The 27420-nt window shown below is 35.9% G+C and overlaps 1 protein-coding gene and 1 long non-coding RNA gene across 2 annotated transcripts in view; one reads left to right on the top strand and one right to left on the bottom strand.

Moving 5' to 3' along the window:
• The window catches only part of HOOK1 (hook microtubule tethering protein 1), a 47194-nt gene extending 30435 nt beyond the window's left edge, over positions 1-16759 (bottom strand). The window contains exons 1-6 of the mRNA XM_016205906.2: positions 16667-16759; positions 10342-10427; positions 8532-8604; positions 5782-5832; positions 4063-4195; positions 952-1019 (exon numbers count right to left, since the gene is read on the bottom strand). Of these exons, the coding sequence (XP_016061392.2) occupies positions 952-1019; positions 4063-4195; positions 5782-5832; positions 8532-8604; positions 10342-10427; positions 16667-16729 (474 nt within the window). The 5' untranslated portion in view covers positions 16730-16759. The remainder of the gene's footprint in view (positions 1-951; positions 1020-4062; positions 4196-5781; positions 5833-8531; positions 8605-10341; positions 10428-16666) is intronic.
• A 432-nt stretch (positions 16760-17191) lies between these two features.
• LOC107531751 (uncharacterized) lies at positions 17192-27420 on the top strand. The gene is made up of 5 exons (XR_015714988.1): positions 17192-17252; positions 22203-22275; positions 22935-23098; positions 24348-24442; positions 27049-27420. It is a non-coding gene; the product is annotated as an uncharacterized LOC107531751 (long non-coding RNA).

Below are 27420 nucleotides of genomic sequence, written 5' to 3'. Positions count from 1 at the left end.
TCTTATTTGATAATCCTTAGACTATTATTCAAATAAAAATTTTACAAAGGTTTAAGTTAAATAATACAACGTTCAAAGCATGACACTGGTGAGGATATATTTTAAGCAAAGTAAGCAAAGTATGCTTAAAATATGTAGCCATATTGAAAATATTTGTGCACTAAAAAATTATAATCCAAGTTCTAAAAGATGAATGACTAAAGAAAACTGAACATAATAAAAAATGCTTTTTCCATAGCATAAATTAATACTTTTAAAATACAGCCTTTAAATGAGTGATATAGCAGAATTGTGCACCTGAATACCATATAATTTTGTTAACCAGTGTCACCCCAATAAATTCAATATAAAGGAAAAAGAGTAAATAAATAAAAAATAAATGAGTGATACGGCAAAATTACTAATGTAAAGAGATTTTAAAAGTAGGAGTTATATGAAAAAATTCTGTAAAATAACTATTTTGCATATAAAAGGAAGATTTATTTATGTATAGTGACACTTTGAATTCAAACCAACAATGCAAACTCAGAGTATACAAACCTCTAAAGTACTATATGATGTCTACCTCTATATCATGCCCCTTCCAAACTATGTCTGTCCTCACTAATTCCTCACTCTAATTTCCTGCAGGTCTCCTCTGCTATCTCTGCCTTTTTCGTCTGATTTTAAGAATCAACATGCACCACATGAATTCTGAACCTTTATGGTTCAACTTACGACAACTAGACTGGCTTGAACCCAGACTACTGGCTCCAAAACCTAAGTAAGTATCACCATGTTTGCTTAAAGTTCTAGCATTCTGAAAATGCATGATATATATATATATAGAGAGAGAGAGATGATATAGATATAGATATATATAGATAAACAGATACATGCATAAAATTTATGTGAAGTTTTATATTGTTTGGTTTAATATTTTCATATCCATGTGAACATGACACAACTTACCTCTTGAATAGCAGTCATGACCACATGTTGAACAGACTCTTCCAGTGTCATTATATTTTGAATATGTTCTACGATTTAAAAAGAAAAAAATTAGATCTGGAAAAAAAATCTACTCTTTATCTACAGTACTTAAGCCACTCAATTAATAGTATAAAAATGCATTTACCACATAATTGTCTATGTAAGTACATTATTTTTCCACAAGAAAGATGTTCATTAAAAACAAATACACAGAATTGAAAACGTTCATACACATATTTTAAATGATTTATCTACTTACTTATTTACTAATTCTCACCTGAGGATATGTTTTTATTGCTTTTAAGAGAGAGAGAAACATCAATATGAGAGAGAAACATTAATTGGTTGCCTCTGGTATGCACCCAGACCAGGGATCTGACCTGCAACTTAGGTACGTGCCCTGACGAGGAATCAAACCTGAAACATTTTGGTGTATAGGATGACACTCCAACCAACTGAGCAACCTGGCCAAGGCTAAATGCTTTATTTTAAAAAAGAAAACTTCTAACTTTGTTATAAGGGACAAAAAGGAATAAATTGCAATTAATCTTAAAACAATTATAACAATTTCTTCCCTCTTGTTAAAATATTCGGTATTATGGAATAAATTCACATGTATTAAATGAACTCCTAAAATCTTAAGCACAGAAAGCTTCATTTGATCACCTACTTAGTTCATTTCATCTCCTATTTAGTTTATTTCAGGAAGGCTTTCAAAGAAGGAACTTATGTAGCCTCCTGTAAAGCCTGTTCAACATTTACCAAGTGTCATCTCAAGGAGATACTTATGCCTTACCACAAACACACATGCAATAAGTTAAGCTGATACTATCCCAGTAAGAAATGAGGAATCATGAGAAAACATCTTTCACATATTTGCAGACTTAAATCCATTTCAACTGTATGTTTTCTAGCTAAAATAATTTTCTAAAAACTTTAAGGACTTCTTATTTTCTAGTAATTTTATTGTTTTAATGACTCCTCTGGAAAATTTCTAAAGTTCTTTAAATCTTTCTTTTATTTATGAAGTCAAGAACTGGACAAAGATTCAGATTCTGGTATGTACCTGACCACTAAGTGCTATGAGGGTGGGGAGAGGGAAAGAATTAACTAGAGAATGCACAGGCAGTGGAATGGTTTCCTTTAAATTTTTGGGATAATAGAGTGCTTCCAGTTTGCTAAAACCATCATAAAAATGATCACTTTCCCTACCAAAATATACAGGGTATTTCTTACCAAACTAGTTCATTCTTTCATGATTAAAATTTTGCAATACCTTGGGATCATTCTGAAAATCAAGTTTCCAAAGCATGAAGGCATGGAAACTGCTTTATATTCCAGTTGTGTTTTAATACTCTTTTTAAAGAAACAACTGTGGCTTTGATTCTTTTATTTGTACTAGTTAACATCTGTTCTCTTATCTAATTCCTTCCGCTGTAAGTCAGTTCTTCTATGTCAACCTATGATTGACATTTTAAGCTAGAACTTTCCCTTACATTATAATTTTGTTGCCTCCTACAAATTTTAATGCTTGTATTTTAGTATTTTCAAATTTTAGTATTTTCATAATTTACTTCTAAGCATTACTCAGCAATGTGGTCCTCATATTTTTAAAGGAAAGTCAATTCCTAGATACATAAATAAAAGTTTAGCAAGTAGTAAATATAAAGAAATAGTAGCCATTCTTTATTTATTGATTTCAGAGAGAGGGAGAGAGATCAATGATGAGAGAGTGTGTCATTGATCTGCTGACTCCTGCATGTCCCCTACTAGGGACTGAGCCCAAAGCCCACGCATGTGCCCTGACCAGGAATCAAACTGTGACCTCCTGGTCACAGTTTCATAGGTCAATGTCCAGTCACTGAGCCATGCTGGCCAGAATCCTGTGCCTTTTTAAATGCCCTGAAGTCTTCTGACCATTGGTAAACAGATGTTATATGTAACCAGTAATTGAAATAGAAATAAAACATTAATGAAATAAAAAATTAAAAAGATCAAAATAACAGAAAGTTGCTAAGTTAAAAATAAGCTATTTGTCAATTTTTAATTAAACATTTATAGAAGTTTTAACTTCACATTCCTTACTTTTATGAAAAAAACCAATAGATAGATCTTTGACATTATCTGTGAAAAATAAAAGCCTCTATAAAGGTACTGACATGCCCTAGAAAAAATAACTAGTTAATGATAGAGATAGATGAACTAATATCAAAATTTCCAGATACTCAATCCCTTTTCATTGATAAACAATTATTTTTCTCCTTCTTGAATTTGTTTTTATTGAATTTATCCTGTCTCATATGCTCTCTTCTTTAATTAGATAACATGGAATATGTTTTCTAAGGTCCTGGCTTAAAATATTTTACAAACTTAAGTACCCAACATTTGGTTTTAAAGGTAATGCACTAAGGCCTAATTTGGTCAAATCATGCAAAAAGCACCAGCATAAAAAATGTTACCACCTAGACCGACGCAAGCCCTTGTGGCAAGTAGATCCTGGTCTGCTCAGTTCATCATTTTATTCACTATATTCAACCAAAAATGATCTTTTTGTACTCAGTAGAACATGGATCACTGTGTTTGTTTATATCAATATAATACACAAATTCCATTTATATCATTAAACTTTTATTTGGAGGATACATTGGACAGGCATTCATTCTTCTGAAGAGCCAAATACCATCTAAAGAAGCCTGGATTATAATTTAATACCTGAATATTTATTTATAAAAATCTGAATCAACCTAAGGTTCTAGATCTTACAAGTAAAAAAGATAATGTATCAAACAAGTAAGTACAATTTTTACTGATTATCCACTAAGTCTTAAGCATTGAATATAGTAAATTAAACTAATTAAATTAAAATGCATTATTTAGCCACTAAATATGAATCTCAGAATCCAGGTATAATTATGATACTCGAAACTGGTCGCTTTTTAGTGGCAGAGCTGCGCTAGAATTCACATCTCCTGGCTTCCATTTTAGGGTGCTTTCTGTCAACCAGTAATAACACATTTTAGTCCTACTTTCTACAGCAACATAGGTTGTTTCTAGAAAGTATATATTCTCAAATGAATGAAATTCACTTACCTTGCTTCTTTTCACAGTTGACTGCACAACCTAAAATAAGCTGCAGTAACCTCCCAAGCTCCACAGAATCTGAATTTTCAGTTATTTGGTTTAAATCAGGAATAAGTTCTTCAGAAATCTGTTGCCCCAAAAACTGCAATATTGAAACAATAAATTAGATCATTCATTTATGTAGGCTACGAAAAATTTACTACATTTAATTATTATTAGAAAAATAAATTTTAAATAGGTTCTTACAATGACTCAGATAAATTAAAAAATGATAAACCCAAAATTATTGACTAAAACCAGTTAGTAAAGCTCAAGCCACCTCTCAAAATTTTGAGTAACTAACCAAAGGGAACTAAAATCCTTTTGTACCAAACATCCTTTGAGCCCACTGTCCAAAAGGGATTGTTTAAGAAACCCCTGGCCTGATCTATTATGACAAAATTTAGGCCTTTTCATTAAAAAATAAATAAATAAATAAAAATATTATGTTAGCCAAAGAATATTCATGATATTTTGATGGACAACCTAATGAATTAATCTTTCATTTTTTAGCTTATTAAGAGTTTTTGTGGCAATAGAAAAAGCTTCAAAATGAGTTTCAGGTGTAAATAAATTGAAAAATTTCAGTCTTAAAATTATTTGGAAGAAATTATAAGTTTAACTATGACAACTTTAAAAAAATAAAAACATAATTTTTTAATGGCAATTGCTACCATTTCCAAACATTAAGCAATAAATCTTTTTATATCAAATAATCCTACCAGGGAACTTAAGATGCTGAATAATAATAAAAATATAACCCTACTTAAATAATGTGCTAGCTTATGGGAGTTTATTATTACTTTCATTTTTCCCCCAATTCATTTGCACAGGCATAATTTCACAGTATATTTTTGCTATTGTTTGTACTGGAAACAACTATCAAAATAATGCTTTAAACATAAAATAATTTCAAATTAATTGTAAGGTCTACTTTATGGCATTGCCTAAAATCAAATAATATAAATGGAATTCTATTTCAAAATATAATCAATTTAAAGAGTATCAATATAGAAGCAACATTGCCCAGCTGGTGTTGCTTAGTGGTTGAGTATCGAGCCATGAACCAAGAGATCATGGGTTTGATTCCCAGTAAGGGCACATGCCCTGGTTGCTGGCTCAGGAGGCGTGCAGGTGGCAGATGATTGGTGATGTTTCTCTCTCATTGATGTTTCTATCTCTCTATCCCTCTCCCTTCCCCTCTCTAAAAATCAATAAAAACATATTTAAAAAAAAAGCAAAATTATTTCCCAAATCAATATATTAAGTTTAAGCCTGTTTATGTTCAAAAAATTTGAATGTTCTAAAAGTGGCAAAAACATACACATTCCAGTTATGAATTATTTTCCAGCAAAATGTTATAAAGAAAAAGCCAAGTCACTTTTTTTTTATCCTCACCTGAGGACATTCTTTCCATTGCTTTTCAGAGAAAGTGGAAGGCGGGGAGAGAAAGAGAGAGAGAAAAACACATCGACTGCCTACCCCCACATGTGCCCTAACCATGGCTGGTGATTGAGCCTGCAACCAAGGTATGTGCCCTTGACTGGAATCAAACCCAGGACCCTTCCGTCCGTAGGCTAATGCTTTAACCACTGAGCCAAACTGGGTAAGGCAAGCCAAGTCTTTTTGCAGTGTCTTATAATTATCACATACATTTTGTATTTAAACAAAGTCAGATGTTTTTCATACCTCACTGTAATAACTCATAATTCCTTGAAGTACCTTCTTTAAATTACTAGCCTAATGGGGAAAGAAAGAATAATTAAATAATTTGATATTAATAATAAATGTATGACAAGGTGAAAGACAATAAAAACTACCCCGATAAAACAACAAAAATACTACATGTTAGAGTTCTACAAATATAAGTACATGATAATTTTTAAACACTGAAGTGCTAATCAGTTTGCCTGAAAGAAAAAAAATGTCTGCATGCTTACACAGTTTAACCAGGTGATTCTATTTAAAGTGAGAGAGAATGAAGTACCAACTTTAAAGACTGAATATGTCCACATTCAGTCCTGAATGAGTAACAGGTCTAGACTTATTCTCCTGACACAAAAAACTAGAAAACAGGAGAAACTACAAGGATCAATTGTTTTCAAGCTTTACCTAACAGTCAATATAGAACTCTATTTTCTGAAAGAAGGAAAACAAAAAAAGATGAGCCCTATATCCAAGATTTCTTTCTGGAGGCAATTTTTACACCACAGCACAGGGCAGTGGAAACTAAACAAAGCTTGATGTTCTTGTTGAAGTGAGGAAATAGAGAACAGAAGTTCATGAAGGTCAAGGAAGTTAGAATTTTCCGGACATACAAATGAAGAAGTGAGAGCTATGGAGGAAAGAACTCCAGAAATCTGTATAATGGTTCCTTTGACTCTATGACTGAATACTAATTCATATGTGCATGAATGAAAGTCAATGAAATTAAACAAAACTAATTTCTAAGGAAAGAACAGTCCGGAAACTACAAACTGAAAAATTTCCAATGATTATACAAGCCAGAAATTGTAGAAATTCCCACCAGCCAAGGTGAAGAGACTACAAACAAGCATTTACTGACAACCCTTAAAAGATCACAACTTAGTAGTGGGTCTAACCTAGCCCTAGAGAATCTGCTTTCCACACCTCAAAACCTTCAAAGGATCAAACTGATTCACAAGTATCTTAACTGCCCGCAAGAACAAAGTCCAATGCTCTATAAAAGAATACAAAATTCACTGTCTAGCACTAAACAAAATTCACACTGTCTAGCATCCAATAAAAAATTACTACACATGTAAAAAAGCAGGAAAATGTGGACCATAATGAGGACAAAATTCAGTCAATAGAAACAGCCCAGAAATGAGAAATGAAAGAATTAGAATATGATGTTAAAACTGCTAGTTTAAAAATGTTCAAGGATTTCAACGAATATATGGGTATAAGAAATGGAAAGGTTTGTTTTTGTTTTTTTAAAGAACCAAGTAAAGAGCTGTTCACTGGATAAAAAAGCAAAGACTCACTCAACTATTAGGTGTCTACATGAAACACTTCTAATATAAAAAACACAGAGATTAAAAGAATAGGAAAAGGTATATTTTAAAGCAAAATATAATCACAAAACTGAAGTGGCTACATTAGCATCTGACAAATTAGACTTTAGAACAAAGAATATTATAAGGGATAAAGAAAGGCATATCATAACGATTAATAGATTCAATAAGACATAAAAAATTAATGTATATAAACCTAATAATACAGATTCAAATTATATGATTTAAAAATTAACAGTACTTAAAGGAGAAACTGACAAATCCACAATCATCATTAGAGATTAAAGGAGTCCTTCTACCTTGACAAAATAATCAGGTAAGAAATCAATAAAGATATAAAAGATGCAAACAGTATTATCAACAAACCTGACAAAATTTGTAGAACTGCAGAATACATGTTATTTTTGAGTGTACATGGAATATTCACCAGGACAGACCATATGTTAGGTCATAAGTCCAGTAAATTTAAAGGAATTTTTTAATGGAAAACTTTCCATTTCTTATTTCCGTATTTCTTAATATCAAAATAGAATTCGAAATTAAGAAATTTTTTAAAAGTTACTTAAAAACCCTAAATCTTTATAATTTAAAATACTGTTTCTAATTAACCATGGATCAATGGAAAAATACAAGGGAAATTACCAAATATTTTGAAGTGATTGAAAATAAAAACACAGTATGTCAAAATGTGTGAAGTATGGCTAAGGCAATGCTTAATATTGGGGGGAAAAAGGCCTAAAACTGATGATGACTTAAGCTTCCACCTTAAGAAGCAAGAAAAAGAAGTGCAGAGTATAAGTAGAAGAAAGGAAATAAAAAATATTAGAGAGAAAAATCAATAAAACAATACATAAGTTAGCTCTTTGGAAAAAGATCAATAAAATTCAAAAAGATTGAGCCAGACTTATGCAAGACAAAAATACAAAACACATAAATTACAATATTAGGAAAGAAAGAGGAAACAAACAATTCAAACATCCATCAATAGGTAATGAAATACTACTCAGCAAACAGAGAAATCTACTGTTAATACAACTAACATGGATGAGTCTCAAAAACATTATACTGAGTAAAAGGTGCTAAAGAGTATGTCACGTTTGATTCCATTCATATGGAACTCTAAAAATGAAACCCGTAGTGACAGAAAGCAGATTTGTGGCCACCTGGGGCAAGGTAGGAATAAGGATTAACTGGGAAGAGCTAAGCACATGTTTTAGATTGATAAAAATTTCCTGTATCTATCTATGATGATGGTTACACAGGAATGTACATGTATCAAAACTCAAACCCTATACAACAAATGCAACCTTAAGTTAATTTTTTAAAAAGATTTATTTGAGCTTAGTACTAATTTTAGAACCAATGTTTGGATCAAGTGATTCTTCCATTCATTCTGCGTACCTTTATTCTCCAGTTGTCGCCAATATCCTCCTTAATTCGGCTTAACCAAGATTCATTAAACCACGCCACATCACTGGAACAAAAATACAAATGCTAAACATTAAAATGTTTTTATTACATGTAAAATACCAAATTAAACCAACAGAGAAAGTTATTTCATATCTTAAAGCTTGTCCTTAGTAAGAATAGTACATACTATTTAAAAGAAGCACTAAGTTTTTTGCTTTCCTAAGGATTTATTTAGGAACTTCTCATAATAAACTACGTAAGTCATTCACATCTTCAATTTAAGACACATTTATTAAATATGTCTTAACAGGCACCCTGACAGCAGGAAGATGTAAAAGTCCCTATCCTAAAGGAGAGAAAAAAAGAGAAAACCAGTTTTTAATGTCTACTATGTTTCAAGCACTGTGCTTGATGTTTTTTCATATTACTTCATTTAAATGTCACATTAACTTGGGCAAAGGATCTATTATTTCCAATCTTTCTCTTCAGGGAACTGATGATAAGAGAACCGAATTTGCCCCAAGTGAAATCAGTATCTGGCAAAGCCCCAAATAAATTTGATTGTAACTGAATAGAATGGGTAATAAGAAATCTACAAGGACACATTTAATTTTAAACTTATTAAGCAAAGTCCTATTGATATTAAAGATCAACATAAAAAACTGCTATATCAAATATTTATGTATTAAATAAGATCTTAAAGAATGACATTTGAAACCAATCAGGGTGTGAACAAACAAAATATTTAAGAAACACCTTTAAGAAAACAAGGGAGTAAGGCGTATTTCAGAATGACAGCCTCCCTGCCAAAATGTTAACATGTTAAGCCTGTCTCTTAAAATGTTAATCTTCAGTTAACTATAAAATGTGTCTATTTAAATTAGACCATTTTGACCATTCCAAGTAATCAGAATTTTGATATTGTTCTGTTTTTCTAAGAGTGGTAAAGAATTTTTTCTAACCCATCTATGGGGGTTTTCAATCACAACAAACCTTTACAAAACGATAGCAACAATTAAATAAGAAAATCTCTGACTATAAAACAATGTAGCAGAGATAGGATTGTGGTCTCATTGAAGATATATTATCATGAAAGTAAGCTAATACAAAATCAATGACTATTAATAAATAAATTATGACTACAGAATTGGCCATGTTTTTTCTAAAGGGCACAGCACACACTGTAGATGTCAAAACCTTAATCCTTATACAATGTGTTTTGCAAAAATCAGGAAATAATGGAGTTAAGAACTTTTGATATTATGGGATTAAATATAATGGGCCAAACCCAAAAAGACTCACTTTATTAACATTCTCCAGCATTTGTGACTTCAAATTTCATTTATACAACATTTCATTATTGGTGGATTCATACCTTTACTATTAGTTCAAATATAGATTTTAAAATTTATTATTTTGTCTAAATCTATATTTTGTATGCATTGATACCTTCAAATGACAATAGTATAACTGGAGGAAACATTATAAGCAATTATATACCATTCCTTTAACCTGTTCTTTTCAGTTACTATAACTTTGTGAATGTGATCAGAACAAGTTTAAAATTAACATCTGTGGAAGAGATAAGAATCCTGATTGCTCATTAAGATATATCTTTATAAACAAAGAATAATCAATTGTTACACTTTTTTGTTCCCTAGATGTCAGAATGCCTTGGTACCATGTGCTTGTCATCACTGAATAGAATAAAGTTTCAATAGCCTTTAGAATACAAGTCTAAGTTTTCTTCCTTGGTATTGGGTTTACAATTCTTTCAGGAAGAGCTGGGAACACTACTTACATCTGATGGAGAACTTGTGCCATGGCAACTCCACTAGTCAGCTGTTTCACATCTTGACAAGGTGCAGGGGTATTGAATGTCTGCAGCTAAAATGACATAAAGCAAATGACTTCACTGCCTCTTTATACCTACATGGTAGCATTACCATCCTCCCTTCAAAATATATATATATATATACACACACATATATATGAACATTAGAGATAAAAATAGCTAAAAAACTGACGTGTTTTGTTTAAATTCAGGCCCTGCCAAATAAGTGAAACTATACTAACAAGTTTCTGTGGCTGTGTAATATTTTTATAAAAATAAACACTTAACATTTCATAAAATCATAAAAAAATATACCTAAAACTCATATATATTGATGTCATGTATGAAGTACTTCAGAATTTCTGAAAGCCACATATAGAACTCTTAAGTATAGTCTGTGTTTTGTCTCGTTTTTGGAGAATAACATCAGAAAATGAATTTCAAGATAACCTAACATTTACAAGTGAAAATTTCACTCATATCATTAGGTAGGAAAACAAGTCTAGAAATATCAAGTCTAAAACTACTACACAGTTTACCAATGAACTCTAAAATATGGCAGGACTTCTGTCTGCTGCTCAACAATTAGCCTTAGGACATGAACAGACCAAAGCCCATCTACAATGTCAAGTTGTTTCTATTTTAGTTTTAGATATTACAACTTTTCAAAGCTCTATTTGTTAAACACTCATGTACATAATAAATAGAAAAATGAAATAGTGGCACATTTTTCTAATAAGCAAACATAAGATAGAAAAATTTTTAAAAAGCAAATTGGCCCTGGCTGGTGTGGCTCAGTTGGTTAGAGCATCATCCCAAATACCAAAAGGCTACCAGTTCAATTCCTGGTCTGGGCACGTATGGAAGGTAACCAATCGATGCTCTTTCTCACATCGATGTTTCTCTCTCTCTCTCTCTCCCCCCTTCTCTAGTATCAATAAGCATATCCTTGGGTAAGGATTTAAAAAAAAAAAAAAAAAAGCAAATTATAACAGAGCAAAAATGGATTATATACTTTCTAGAAATCTAATCTCAGCCCATAATGATCTTAAATGAAATACACTATGATTGATTTTTTCCCCCCACACATGTTCATCTACCTTACTATTCAATTATAATTCCTTAGTCTACCACTTACCTTAATCCAATAAAATTCCCTCCAACCATAATTTACCTTTAGTGGTTTTGTATATTTTAAGATTCTACAAGTCTGTCTCTTATCCTAAGATAACATGGAAGAATGGCATAGACAAACTAAACCTAGCCATAATTACTTTCAAAGTACACAGAGATACTTTACTGAGCTCCTACTCTATATGGGGCACTGTAGTATAGGATGGTTTTACAAAGGAAAATCACCACATTTCTACCCTCAAGTAGCCTAAATCAAGAGATAAGGAGAGGAGGTAAAAAACACAAATCATTTTTAGGAAATATCATTTGTAGTTCCTTGATTGTAGTATGCCCAAAGTGTTGTAAAATATACCAGTCAACTAATCTAATTAGGACTTGTATTTAGGAAACACTTCTTTAGAGATGATTCCTGGATGAAATGTCTTCAATAATGAAAGGGTTAGGGGGAGGAAAACTTCAGAAAATAGGAACATGATAAAAGCACAAGTACATGAAAAGAGATGGTATTTTTAGGTAACATGCAGTTCAGTATTACTGGATTTCCAGTGCAGAGAAGAATGGGGGCCTGGCCAGTGTAGCTCAGTGGTTGAGCATTGACCTATGATCTAGGAGATCGAGGTTCGATTCCCTGCCAGGGCATATGCCTGGGTTGAGGGCTCAATTCCCAGTAGGGGGTGTACAGGAGGCAGCTGATCAACGACTGTCTCATCATTGATGTTTCTGTCTCTGTCTCTCCCTCTCCCTTCCTCTCTCTGAAATAAATAAAGCTAACTAAAAAAGAAAAAAAAATAAAGGATGGGGAAGGGGTGACAACCAAGGGGGTTAAAAAAACCAGTCATGAGTCAGGACTCTGAAGGGCCATGACAAAAAGCTTGGACTTATCCTTAATGGTATCATTGATATAATGGAAAACAGCAGAATAGCTTCTACTTCACAAGATGGTTGTGAGAATTAAACGAATTAGCAGTGTACTCAAATTAGTGCCTGGCACATGGTATATGCGCAACAGCTGTTAGCACATTTGCTATGAGTCAGTTTCTGAAAAGTGTGGGGACTAAGAATGATGTGTATCACAATCTCTCCAGACATATTAAATCAGAAAATCTTCAAGTGATTCTCATGCACATTAGTTTTTTAGAAACATTACTCTAGGTGATGAAGAATCACTTAAGAGTAATAAGGAAGAGAGTGACATCTTTGGTATGTTTTAGATAGTAGCAATAGTGAAACAGAGAATGGAGGAGAGTATTGTAGTGTGCACAAGATAGTTAATAAAATGGATAGCCTAGAGATAATTAGGGTAATGCTGACTGAGAGGACAGGATGAATTCATGGAATATTTAAAATCTAAAATAAAAAGAATTTTGCAATTGGGTGGGTATACAGGGAAAAGATATCGCAGGGTTTAGAGAATCTTTAAAAGATAAAGTGCGGCTCCCACTTTTCAACCCTTCCTACTTACATTTCACATCATTAACTTTTTACAAAATGGATATGGTTAGTGATTTTCAAAGAACAATTTCAGAGACACAGAACATTAGGCAAAATAGCACAGAAATATGTAAAAGGAGAATATATACTAAGTAGGTGCCCAGCTGCCCACCATACCCAGATGAAAATCAATTTCTCAAAAAGATAGACTCATGGACACAGACAATAGTCTGGTGATTGACAGAGGAAAGAGGGCTGGGGAGGAAGAAGGTAAAGGGGGGATAAATGGTGATAGAAGGAGACTTGACTTGGGGTGGTAAACACACAATACAATATACAAGTGATGTATTGTAGAGTTGTACACCTGAAACCTGTATAATTTTATTAACCAATGTCACCCCAATAAAGTCAATGAAAAATAATTTTTTTAAAAAAGATCAATTTATCCTTCTTACATCCACAGAACTGGAGTGTCTCTTGGAAGCTGTTATACTAGCTGCAAAATAAATTAGATCACAGAGAATGTAATTTCATTTGGCTAAATTGAAAGGCTTTATAACCAAGAAGAGTGAATGAATTAAAAAGCTCAGTGGGGGGAGTGAGGCCAAAGCACAGAGACAAAAGAAAATGTATTCATTCACATTACTCTTCACAGAGGTGAAGAGGCAAACATCTTTTTAGTGAGTGACCCAAAATGGACAGACAGAGGGCTCCCATCACTAAACAGTGTTCTGGCAAATAACCATCTTACTTCCTTCTTTGTTTTTAAATAAAGCAAAAAATAAATGTGGAAATGCTGTTCCTGAACTGCTTCAATGTAAACATCACAGTAATCAAGGAAGAAAAGAAAAAGGGGGGTTTTCACAACTGATAGCTAACAAAAACTCAACCTTGAGGCAACTCTATTCTCACATTCTCCTCCTCTAGCTGCTTATTTCAGAAAGATCATTGTATTGAGTTTTAAGTTCTTCATAAAAATGTTTCAGCCTTTAATTAACAAAGGTTAATTTGCCTGTCAAAGTCAAAGAATGCAAGAACTAATGGAACCATTAAAAAAAAATCTGTTTCAGACCCCCAATTTTATCAGTGAAAGTAAATTCCAAAGATTTAAAATTTCCAATTCAGAGTCAAGAAGCAATTAAATTTATCTTCATACAACTACTTCATACTCTCATACACTCCTTCCACCATGTAAATGATGCCCAAATTTATCTTTCAGCCCTGAATTTTTTGCTAAGTAGCAAGCAGTATAACATTTCTAAGTAATTATTTCATGAGTTACAAAAATCATAAAATCTAACTTTTTTATAACTGCCACAAGAGGCATCTCTTCACCTAATCAGCTTTTCTTGATGACTTCTCTAATTCTGTTAATGACAGTTCTACTGTCTTCCAACAGCGTCTAGCACTGAAAGAATACAATTTACCACCAACTGTCTGCTCACCTCCATCATTTGGCTCCATCAAAACTTTTTTATCTTATATCTCCTACTACTTAGCATGGTAGGAGGCACATTAAGAGAGCATGAATATCATGACAAACATCTTCCACTACCTCTTTTCAATCTATTGCCAAAGGAGACCATTTACATGAGCACTGGGGTTTCTTCCCTGTGTTTGGAAAACTCACTTCCCCTGATTTCTACTTGCCAAAATCCATTAATACTCTATGATAAAGTTAAAAATTGACCTCAGGTATCTACAAAAACCTACATACTTAATAGTGAAATGCTGCATGGTGAAATACTGGTCTCTGAGGTCAGGACCAAGGTAAGGATATTTACTATTACCACTGTGACTCAACCTTGTACTGGAGATCCCAGGCAGTTCTTAATCCTGGGGATAGAGCAGAAAACAGGTCAGACAAGGGCTCTGACCCCAAGGGACAAAGAGAATGACTTCAAAAATTATTAAGTGATACAGGCACAAAAGAAAGGGATTAACAGATTACAGTGGGATGGGAGTGGGGACAAGTAAGTCACTCACTGTCACAGAGTCTCTCTGAAAGATGACGACAGACACAGAACTAAATGGTAAGAAGCAGCCAGCCATTGAAAGACCTAGGAAAAATATTCTAGGTAGAGGGAGAAGAAGTTAAAAAGCCTGATATATTAAAGGTTTATGCTGCTTGTACAGTTTTTAAGAAGTTTTGCCTTCCACTGTAAAAACACACAGCTTTGCCAACCACTCCAATTAAAATGGAAAGTTCTTTAATTATTCTTGGTATCTGTCTCCCTCAGTGCCTTATACAAAGTAGGAGCTCAATAAATGCTGGTTAACAGAAGGGACATGGTCACATGATACTTAAAAATACTGCAATACAATTCAAGAAAACCCTATGCTTCTCCACCACTTGATGTTTAAGTCAACGACATCATAAAGACTAGTTTACTACTTAAGTCAGAGGTGTAGTGCAATAGTGTAACAGAATGGGATACACCCTTTAATTAGTAATTTGTTTTAACAAAACACATCATTAAAAGTAATGTTGCCTTGTTTCATGACAGCCTTAAATATAGTACCTAATACTTATTTTAAATGAAAATACAGATGAACGGTTGGTTAGCTAACTGCTTCAACTCAGAAGCCCTGGATACTTGCATTCCACTTAAAGCAAGCTATTTACCTCCAAAGTGTAAAAGTTGCTTTAAATTATGATTATTTTCAATACACCTCACACAGTGCCAGAAACCTTGCCTGATTTCTCATTCTTTTGAATTACATGCATTAGGAGATCTCTTAGGAGTCTCAACAACCAATTATCACCTCCTGATCCAGTCTGTTTACATTCCATTTTGCACACACTACCCTACACAAAACTAAACAACTGGTTTGGGCATGTGCGTCATTAACAACACCTGGTGGACCATTGAGCACCAGCTTTGCTCAACATGGGTTAGAAATCACATCATGCCAGATCTCTGATAGCTGAGCACCTCCAAAAGGTGAGACATCATTTTGAGGATGGGAATACTGGGGACAGATCCTGCTTGCCCAAACCCAACACAAATTAACAGGAATATTAAGCATGGCTGAAGTACAACCAGAAATGCCAAGTCTTTTTTAAGTAAAACGCTCGTCTGTTAGAGAAGGCAGCGAGAAAAAGGGAATAGGAGCCCCCAGCCTCAATATCTTTTTCTCCACCTAAGAAATGCGTGTAAACATCTAAGTGGCTGCTACAAAATCGGGTGCCCAGGTGTGGAGGAGTAGCACTGATCCATCCAGGCACTAAAACCACCTTCTGGCCACCTGTGCAGATATACAGCAAGGTGGCTGAGGTGGAAGAGAGGTTTTCCGAGGGGATCTGGACTCCCAAGGGGCACAAAGGTCCCCGTGGGAAGGCTGTACAGCAGATGGAAGGTGGGCGAGTCTGCGATCCAGAAGTCCAGGGCTTGGACGCCAGGCAGGGGAAAATGGGACAGAGGAGCCAAGGGTTTGGACGCCTGGCTCCAGGCACAGCTGTCAGGAAGGAGCGTGATCACGGGTTTAAGACTAGCCTCCTCCGTCCGGCTCCCCGAGTTCCCTGCCCCCCTCACACACTCACACACACCTGCCCGGCGACCCGCAGGTGGCACTCTCGCGGTCAAGGGCGCCAGAAGGCGCGGAGGGCAATGCGCCACGTCCGCGGTGCAGGTGGCCCGGGTCGTCCTCAGGCTCACCAGGGGACACCCGGGGCCCGGGGGCACCTCGCCGCGGCCCCCGGCCCCCACCGCCGCGTCCTACTCACCCAGATGATGAGGCTGTCGCACAGCTGTAGCCCGGACTGCGGAAGCGGCTGCGTCTCCTCCATGGCCGCAGGTGATCCCGCCGCCGACCCCGACACCTTCCCCCGCCCTCCTTCAGGAGCCGGCGTCGACGACCTGCTCGCCCGCCAGGAAAGCTCGGTAGCCAGGCCCAACGCCCGCGCCGCTCACGCGCGAAAGCCTCGCGCCGCAGACGTCGCCGGCGTAACCCCCTCCTCGCCCCCACCCCGGCCCCGCCCCTCCCGCTCCGCCGTTCGCCCCCTCCCCCGTCAGGCCCCGGCTGCTAGGCGCCGCACCTGAGCCCCGCCTCCTCCGGCCCCTCCCTCCCCCTCCCGCCCCTCCTTCCTCTTCTGCACACCTCTCCCCGCCGCGCTGAGTGACCTGGGCGCGCGCCAGTCACTACCAAGGTGGAAGCCCGCGAGGGGCGGGAGGGGCGGAGAGGGGCGGGAAGAGCGCGAGTAGGTTGCGCAGGGCGGACGCGCCCCCTGGGGCTCTGGCCAATCAACGTGAGACAAGACTGTGCGTCGGGCGCGGACCCCAGCGAGCCGGCCTGGGTTTGTGACCTGGCAGGTGCGGTGAGGCGGGGGCGGGGAGAGCGGGCGCGCGGCCGGGCCGGAGGGAAGCGGGACCGCGCGCCGCCCCGAGGGCTGAAGCGGCCGCCGCGACCCCGGAGCGTTCGTGGGTCCGGTTCTGGCGTCTTCCCGCCTCCTGCGCCGCGGTAGGGCGGCGCCTGGCTACACCTGCGGAGACCCACACGCAGCTTCCACAAGGTCTTTAGAATTGGATCCTGCCCGTGAATAGAAACAGGCCGCGATCGGGACAGCTGATGTTTCTCCTAGGCGCGCCTTGGAAAAGGATATTTTAATTTGCAGAAGTGGCACAGAAATGTGTTTCCTAAGGGGGAGGGGAAATACCGTAAAGCTGCTTAAATCAAATAAGCTCTCGAAATATCACAGACCATGTGCAGTTTTATTTCAAATGGGGCAAAAGGGAAGACCATGTGAAGTAAGAAAGTGAAAAATGAAATATTTTCGTTTTCAGAGATGATGGAGGAGATCAAGGTGCAATCCATTCTGTTTTCTTTGGTGGTTGAAAACCTGTGTTCTGAGAGTGTTCTTGGGGGAGGGGTGGCTCAAATTAGCAGCTTCTGAGGTACTAGTATGTGGCATGCGCTATTGAAATGGGCTAGAATATTTTTACTCTTGCTGTTGATTTCCATCCCTTCACTCATTCATCAATTCATCAATTCATGCTCTGTAAAAAAATGCAGCTGGCTCGTTTATATTACTGGGTCTTTATATTTAGACATGGAAAGTTTAACACTGATGGATGACTGCAATTAAAAGCCCCTGTATGTAAATCAGTCTCATTCTAAAAATACAGTACTTGCATTTGCTATCAAGTCCCTTAACATTAATCCAGAACTTACCCTGTGTGAAGTCATTTTGTCTCTGGACACTAGCAACATTGGTAATAAGACAATGAAAAAAGATCTAGGAGCTGAAGACCTGGTCTGAGTCTTGACTTTATTCCCCACTGGCTGTTCACAGCTTTCTTCTCTAGAAGGTAATCTAACATTCCTAAAATAATGCCAATGACGCTAACCTAGCCTAACCTAGGCAAAAATATAATGGATGTGGAAGTGTTTGATGAATTGAAACTCCTTTGCAAACACGAGTCACTAAAATTATATGCTTAGAATTTTAAACACTTATCACTAAGAGCCACAGGTGATTGAACTATTCAAAATATTTAAGAAGAGTAACTGGGGGCAATTGAGCTATCCTGGGCTCTGTACAGAGAATAGATACTCAGGGAAGGATGCTCAACTCTCTTCATAATACTAGATCCAGTGGGAAAATATTCAAAGGACATGATCAGTGAATTCATAGAATACAAACATTCAAACAAATATGAAAAGTTAGAGAAATGCAGAACATGAATCAATGAACTAAAACAACAAAAAATAATGCCAAGAAGAGTGAAGTGCACTTTCATAAACAACTGGAACAAGCATTTTAGAAAATGATTTTTCTAATTGTTTATCAATAGCAAGAAACTTTAAAATATATATACCATTTAAATCCATGATTCCATAATTCCACTTCCTGTCATAAACTATTAAAATCATCAAAAATGCAGTCAAAGGTTATTGAACAATGATATGTGTTACTATTCTGTTTAAACTGATTACTACATGTACAATAAGCAAGAAAGGTTAAGTATAGCAAGTTCATAAGATAGACTATTTAGCAAGTAAAAAAAATTGGAGAATATTTGATAATAAAATTTTCATGATATATAACATTAAATTAAAAATTTAGATATATAAGAGCCATAAGATTTCAGCATTGTAAATATTACTTATGTATTTAATGTGTGCACAGAAAGAGAAATGCTTGTCACACTACTGTGTCATTTTTACATATGGATGCTGTGATTATTTTCTGTAATGTTTTATATTTGTCAATCTTTCTGCAACTGACTTGTATTACTTTATAATCAGGAAAATAGATATTGAAAGGAATGCCTAATACAGTGCAGGCTATCATTTCCAACTATTGGCATTCATTTCTAAAAGTTAACATTCATATTTGGAAAGTTGAATGAAACTAACTTTTAAACACTTGTTGTGGGATTGTAAATTGGCACAAATTTTCTGAAAACTTTTTGACAATGTATATCAAGAGTCTTTATAATATTCAAAGTCTTTAAGCCAGTAATTTCCCTTCCAGAATCTATTCTAAGGAAATAATCATATTCCTACAAAGTTGATTGTAGTGCTATTTATTAAGGCAAATAAAGAAACAACCATTGAATTCCTGAGAGAGGGGCAATTAAATACATTATGGTATATCCATACAATGAAATATATTACAGCTATTAAAATATTTTGAAAGAAGTTTAATTACTCAGGAAAATGCTTACAAAATAATATTCAACGAAAAAACATGATGATACAAATCTGTACATACAGTAGGGATCTGTCTTTATATATATATATAGGCAAAAGTAGGTTTACAGTTGTGAGTACACGATACAGAGTTTATTCTTGTATTATGTATTTTTCCATGGGAACAACTGTAAGCCTACATTTGCCCACCACTGTATATGTGTGTGTGTATATATACATTTATATATATATACTGTATGTGGATTTCTATTTGTTTATGCATGTGTGTGTATATACACGCAACAAGAGAAAGAGATAGACTAAAGGAAATAAACTAAAATGTTAATAGTCATATAATGATACCTAGGTATTGGAATAATGGGTTTTACCTTCTTTGTATTTTACAGTAATTTTGACATTTTCTCAAGTAATTTTATTATCAGACAAAAAACTAAAGGCTGAAAATGAATAAAATTGTGAGTATGTTCAGATTTCAATTGTGGAAGAATACATATAAGAATACGCCCATGCATCTGAGTTATCTATACAGAGAGATTGAGAAGAGAGTTGGTTAAAATTAAGCACAACCTTTAGTGTTATAGAGACTTGATACCCCTTCTTATTTTCCTGGTTGATCTTGGCAAATAAGAAGGGGTATCAGCTTAATTTCATTAAGCTTCAGTTTCAGTCTCTTTAAACTAGAATAAAACTTGTATATTTCAGTGCATTTTTATATTGTTTAGGGATTTTTTTGGTGGTGTATGGGATAAATCAAATTAGGTAACTTTATTTTTTAAAATGCTATTGTAAGAATATAGGAAAGATCACAGTTTCAGAGGAAAAATCTAAGGAAGCCATCCTGAGAAAGCCCTGGTCCTAGGGCAGATCATCAGACCTAGCAGCAAAACAATGGGTAGTCTTTTCAGGACTGCACTACCTGGATTAACAGGATAAAATGGTTGCTAAACCTTTCTGAGTCATTCAGTTCAAGATTCAAATCCCAGGGAAGGCATCTTACTGGTTTATCATGGGATATGTGTCCAAACCCTTTGCCAAAAGAGGACTGAGCACCTAGACTGGCCCCCCACCAGGATTGCAGACTCAGGCGAAATCACACTGCAGTTGCCCCATGTAGATGGAGGACTGGGAAATGGATGCCTGCAGACAAAAACAATTCTGTCTGTGTGATTGCATATGATTGCTGTGGGGAGAAAATGCTCAATAGAAATCCCAGCTCCTAATAGTTGCTCAATACATTTTAGCTATTATATGCAGTGTGTGTGTGTGTGTGTGTTTTGCACTGATTTAAAACAAAACCTGAAAAATATATTAAAATATTAGTAGAGGTTATTCATGGTGATTATTAATTTTTTTCCCCAGCTTCACCAAAGTGGACAAATATCACCTTTATAATTAAAATAAAAACAGACTTTTTTAAGAGAGAGAGAAAACAGGGTCAGGATGAGATTTTAAGCTCTGATGTGGGCATAAGTAGATGGAGAAACAACAAGAGGAGAGAGTTCCTGATTGGCCACTTTAAACAGAACCACAGTAGGCTTGACTTGTGGAGAGGAACTCTGTGCCTTGCACATACAAGTGATGGAATAAAGAAATGAGAAGTCTAAGGTTTTCTTTGCTTATATCTTGATACCCTAAATGGCTGAGGGTAGACACTAGCTAGAAGAAAAGTCTGGCCTGGACAGGCTCAGATCTACACATTCAGACAGAATAGCCATGTAGCAGAGTGACCACCATATCGACTGCAAACAGTCTGAGTGGACCTCACCAGCAAAGTATTCATTCCTGAAGCAAATTATTGGGCCCACATGCAGAGGATCCTTTCAGCATTGCTTAGGTGCAGCTGTACCTTCCATCATCCCCCAAACAGAAGTCCTACAGAAGTTTTAAGGACAGAAGGAAGGGAGAAGAGATAAAGGAAGGAGGGAGAAAGGAAAGAACTGCAACTTAGGCTAGATCTCAGCAACAGAGAGAAGTCAGGATGAATTGAGCTCCACCATAGGGGTTAACTTGGTTCTCTGGATGATTCTAAGAGTTGTCTTGAGTCCACAATATCCAAAGATCTAGAGCAATCTCAAGCACTGTATTATTTTTAATGTTCAAAGTTCTTTTTAAGGTTATAGTTGCCCCATATTCCTATTGTCTCTCTCTCTCTTTCCCCATATATATATATGTATATATATGTATATATTTTTTTTACTTATTTATTTATTTATTTTTAAATATATCTTTATTGATTTCAGAGAGAAGAAAGGAGATAGAGAGAGAGATATAGAAATGATGAGAGTCATTGATTGGCTGCAGCCCGCAGCCCGGGCATGTGCCCCGACCGGGAATCAAACCCTGATCGCCTGGATCCTAGGTTGACGCTCAACTGCTGAGCCACGCCCGGCTGGGCCCGTATATATATTTTAAGACTAACAAAAATGATTACCCTTTACCCTTAAATACTTCAGCATATATAAGAATAAGGATATTCCCTTATATAACCACATATAATTGTCAAACTTGGGAAATTTAACATTGATACAATATTATTATTTAATATGCAATCTTTCTTTATATTTACATAATTGTCTCCAATTATTTTTCTTCTTGTTTTTCCTCAGGGGTCCAAAAGCAAGTAATCAAGGATTATGCATTATCGTTATTGCCATGTAGCTTCGGTCTCCTCTAATCTAGGTCAGTTCCCCAGTCTCTGTGTGTATGTGTGAGAAGAGAGAGAGATAGAGACAGAGAGATTTCATGACAGCACCAATTTTGAATAGTTTAGTCCAGGAAAATCTGTCAGATTGTTTTTGTGATCAGGTTTGGTTTAACCACTTTTTAGAAGAGAATATATTGTGAGCTCAGTACATCACATGGGCAGGAAGATGGTACTGGATTGTCCAACTATGGTTTACGTTAAATTTTGTCATTTGGTTAGAATGGCTGTCCATCAGATTTTTCCATTGTAAAGATCTTTTTCTCTTTGTAATTCCTAAGTTAATTTGACACCGTGTGAATATATGATTTCCTCCAAAAGTTTGTCACCCAATGTTTTTAGCATACATTGTGAATTATTGCCTGAATTAATTATTACTGTGGTGGTCATAAAGTGGTGGCTTTCTATTTCCATTATTCCTTTTATGTCTGTTAATTGGCATTATTCTGTTTAAAAAAAAGAGATTTCCTCTTCCCTCCGCACCCACCTTAAATTTTTTTAAGAGTAAATATGAACTCATTCATTTTTATTCAGTAGGATTTAATCCATTCTTGTCACTATGCATTTTAATCATCAACATGTCCCAAGTTCAACCAGTGAGAACCCCTTCAAGTTGGTTGCTGTGTTCTTTCTGCAGACCTCTACAGTTTTTGAAAGCACTTCCATGTTTCCTCGCACAAGATGTGGCAGGTTCACTTTGTCCTTTCCTGTCCTTATCCTGGAATCAGCCATTTCTCCAAAAAGCCCTGGTTCCATTTTGTGGAGAGTGGTGTTTGGTGAGGCTGAATTTCTTCGACCAAAGTAGGTTTCATTTTATCATTATAATTTCATTTCTTAGATATTAGATTTTGGTTCCTGTTAAATACATCCCAGTAAAAATTAAAATATTGAACATAATAGTCACCTTACACTTCAGGGTAAAAGTAATTATCAGCCCATTTATTTTTCAGGGGGTTAGAGGCTGAGAGAATGATGACATTGGACAAGGCAAGTGGGAGGGACCCGTGGATAAAGACAGAAAGAGAGCATTAACTTCTATTCCAGGCACCATCACAAACACGATTCAAGTTAGTCGTCACGATGATATTTATTTTTGCAAATGGGGAAGTAACCTGTTCAAAGTTGCAGTGTGTACGGCAGATGGGAAAAACCAGAACCTTTTTTGTTTGACCCCAAAAGCCTCACCTATGCTTTCTACTACCCCATGCCGTCCTCCAAGCCTTGGCTGAGAAGACAAGGTTCGCCCACTTCAAGGTTTGAGAAGGGCCAGCTGTGGTGGTGCTGCCTCCCTGTTTCACATGAAATTGCTCCTTGTGACTCGCATGCACAGCCACCCTCACGAGCGATTGTCCTTCAGTTGAGAATAAGTTTCAAGTGTTTCTCTCTACTGCTCAGGGAGTCTGTGGGAAACAGTTCTATTTTATTTGCTTTCAGTGTTGATTCAAAAAGAACAGATAGGCATCTCAAATTGAATGCTGTCTCAGTTGGATTACTCATTACAAGTACTGCCTGTTGCCAAAAGTTAGTGCTGGTGGTGGGAAACCTTGTTGTAGGCTTGTAAGAGATAACCGAGGCAAGCTGCCTAAAAAACAATGTTGGGTACAGAGCCCAGAAGAACATGTTTTCTCCCCTTCTTATTATCACCTTGGTCAGGTTCCTGAACTCTCTTGGTTCTCAGTTTTCTCACTGTAAATAGCTTGCCTGTAAATGGGGAAAATAATAGCTTGCCTGCCTGTAGAAGGGAGGCAGGACATCTAGGACAACAGCAACAACCACATATTAAGTAGCTTCTCTAGATAAAACATTTCCTTTGACACTGGAAATGTCAAGAAAGAGAAGGCAGAGTCTCCACCCTCATTATGCTTACCCTCTAGCTGGGGATGCTGGACTTGCATTAAAAAAGGCAAATAACAGAGACATATTTGTAACACAACCTGTGAGTGTCAAAGATGAGAGAAAGGATTAATTGCCAAGAACGTTATAAGCTTCCCAATTAAAAATAATAATAAAATGCAACTTTGTCTTTTTTCCTACCCATGTTCTAAAAAAGAAAGGAAGGATTAAGGAAGGAGGAAACAAAGGAATAAAGGAATGAACAAAGGAATGGAAAAATGAAAGGAAAAAAACACGGGATATGCAATAAAGGTAAATACATAGGTAAAGATAAAAGTCAGTACTTATGTAGTTTTAGTTTTAACTTTGTTTTTCCCATATGATTTAAAGAAAACTTCATAAAATAATAATTATAAATCTATGTTGATGAGTACACAATGAATAAAAATGTAATTTGTGATGATAATAACATAGAGGGAGAGGTGGAGTTGTATAGGAGCAAACTTTTTATATGTGATTGAAACTAAACTGATATTAATTCAGACTAGATTTTTATAAATTAAAATGTTCATTGTAGTCCTCAGTGCAACCACTAAGAAAATAACTTAAAATGTGTAGAAAATATGAGAAAGGAGTTGAAATGGTACTATATATATATATATATATATACACACACACACACACACACATATATATACATATATGTGTATATATATTTAACACCAAAGAAGGCAGTAATGCAAGAATTGAAGGAATTGAGGAATAAGAAAAGGTATAAAACATATAGAAAACATATAGCAAAATAGAAGCCTTTTCTTATCAGCAGTTACATTAAATGTAAATAAAATAAAAACTCCAATCAAAATAATGACAGAATGGACAAAAAACATGATCCAACTATACACTGTCTACAAGAAACTCAGTTTAGATCCAAAGACAAGCTAGGTTGAAAAATTAAAGGACATTCAAAGATATTCCATGCCACCAAAAGACAGCTGGATTGGCTATATTACTATCATATAAAATGGACTGTAAGAAAAAAAATTGTTACATCAGACAAAGAAGGATATTACATAATGATGAAAAGATCAATCCATCGAGAAGGTCGCCTATTATATGCACATAAACAGAGCCCCAAAACATAGGAAGCACAAAACTGTCAATAAAAGGGGAAAATAGTTCAACAATAATAGTAAGACACTTATATACCCCACTTTAATAATGGATAGAACAACTAGACAGAAGGTTAACAAGGGATAGAAGACTTGAACAACACTACCTCGAAGGGGACCTGAGACTTATGTAGCACACTCCAACAACAGCAGAAAACTCATTCTTCTTAAGTGCACATGGAACATTCTCTAGAAATGACCATATCCTAGGTCACAAAATAAATCTCTCTACATTTTGAAAGACTGAGACCATACAAATATTTTCTCAGAACACAATGGAATAAAATTAGAAATCATTGGAAAAACTCCTAGAAGAAAACATAGGGGGAAAGCTCTTGATATTGGGTTTAGCAATGATTTCTTGCATATGAGACCAAAAGCACAAGCAATGAAAGCAAAATAACACAAGTAATCAAACTAAAAAGCTTCTGCACAGCAAAGGAAACAATCAACAGAGTGAAAAGGCAAACTACAGAATGGGAAAAATATTTTAAACCATATAACTGATAAGGGATTAATACCCAAAATATACAAGGAACTCCTACAGCAAAACAAATAACAACAACAACAAACTTGATTAAAAATGGGGAAATAACTTGAATTGATGTTTCTCCAAGGAAGACATACAAATGGCCAACATACAAGTGGTACATGAAAAGATACTCAGCATCACTAATCATCAGGGATATGCAAATCAAAACCACAGTGGAATATCATGCACATCTGTTAGGATGGCTATTTTATTAAAAAACAAAAACAAGTGTTGGTGGAGATGTGGAGAAATTGGAACCCCTGCACTTTGTCGGTATGTGTAAAATGCAAAATAGCGCAGCCTCTATGGACAACAACATGGAGTTTCCTCAAAAAATTAAAATTTAAATTATCATAGGATTTGGCAATCCCACTTTGAGGTATATATCCAAAAGAATTGAAGTCAGGATTTCAATGAGATATATGCACCCCCATGTTCACTGCAACTTTATTGACAATAATGAACATATAGAAACGACCTAAATGTCCATCAACAGATGAATGGATAAAATGTGGTATATGCATACAATGGGATATTATTCGGCCTTAAAAAAGAATGAAGTACTGATTCATGCTACAACATGGATGAACCTGGAAAACATGATGCTAAGTGAAAGAAGCCAGATACAAAAGGCCACACATTGTATGTTTGTGTTCATATATGTCCAGAACAGGCGTAGTGACAGAAAGCAGATTAGCGGCTGCAAGGTGCTGCGGGAGAGGAGAATGGCCAGCGACTGCTAACGGGCACAGAGTTTCTTCATGGCATGATGAAGGTATTCTGGAATTTGGTAGGGTTAATGGTTGCAAAATGCTGCAAATGTACTAGACACCAGTGAGTAGTACACTTTAAAATGACTCCAAGGTGAATTTTATGTTCTGTGAATTTCCCCCTAATTTTAAAAACTCAAGAGGGGAAGTATTTAATTATTCTTCCTTTAGGCCAGCCTTACCCCAGGCATTTGTTTTCTCATTGATCTGTGGATACTCATCCATGAACAAATCAATTGCAGAGGATGTCCAAACTAGAATTAAAACTTTACAATTTGCTCCTAAAATTTAGAATTTTACCTCCTCTGTGAAGCACTCCCTAGCTCTCCTAAGACAGAAAAAATGGCTACATTTTATGTGATGCTTCCCTACCTTTTTCCAGCTTCTGATATTTACCCATATTATGCTTTGGTTTTTATTTTTACATTTGTTTTTTTTTTACAGTGTGACATGTTGTCATCTTTTTCTCTTACTAGTTTATGAGCGCCTCAGGATCAGGACTTGTCCTTTGTGTTTATATTTCTTCACTCAGCACATAGTATGGTGCTCAGTAAAGTTTTCACTGGCCAGCTGGAATTACACATTTGGTTCCTGTAAGTGTGCTACATTAATGGCTCCTAAAATAGCCATGTCTGTTTGACTTGCCTGTGCAACACTCGGCATCCATTTCCCAGAATGAAACTAGGACACATCTGGGACACATGAACAGTTTTAAGACACATTCCTTCTGAAACACAAAAACTGTAAGTGTATATCAAATATAATCAAGCTGATCATGCCAAAAAATTGTAAAGGATTAAAACTTCATTATTACGC

The sequence above is a fragment of the Miniopterus natalensis genome, chromosome 9 (assembly GCF_054644295.1).
Source record: "Miniopterus natalensis isolate mMinNat1 chromosome 9, mMinNat1.hap1, whole genome shotgun sequence".
Classification (NCBI taxonomy): domain Eukaryota; kingdom Metazoa; phylum Chordata; class Mammalia; order Chiroptera; family Miniopteridae; genus Miniopterus; species Miniopterus natalensis.
Note: the sequence above shows the minus strand (reverse complement) of the source record. Positions and strands in the feature narration are given on the sequence as shown.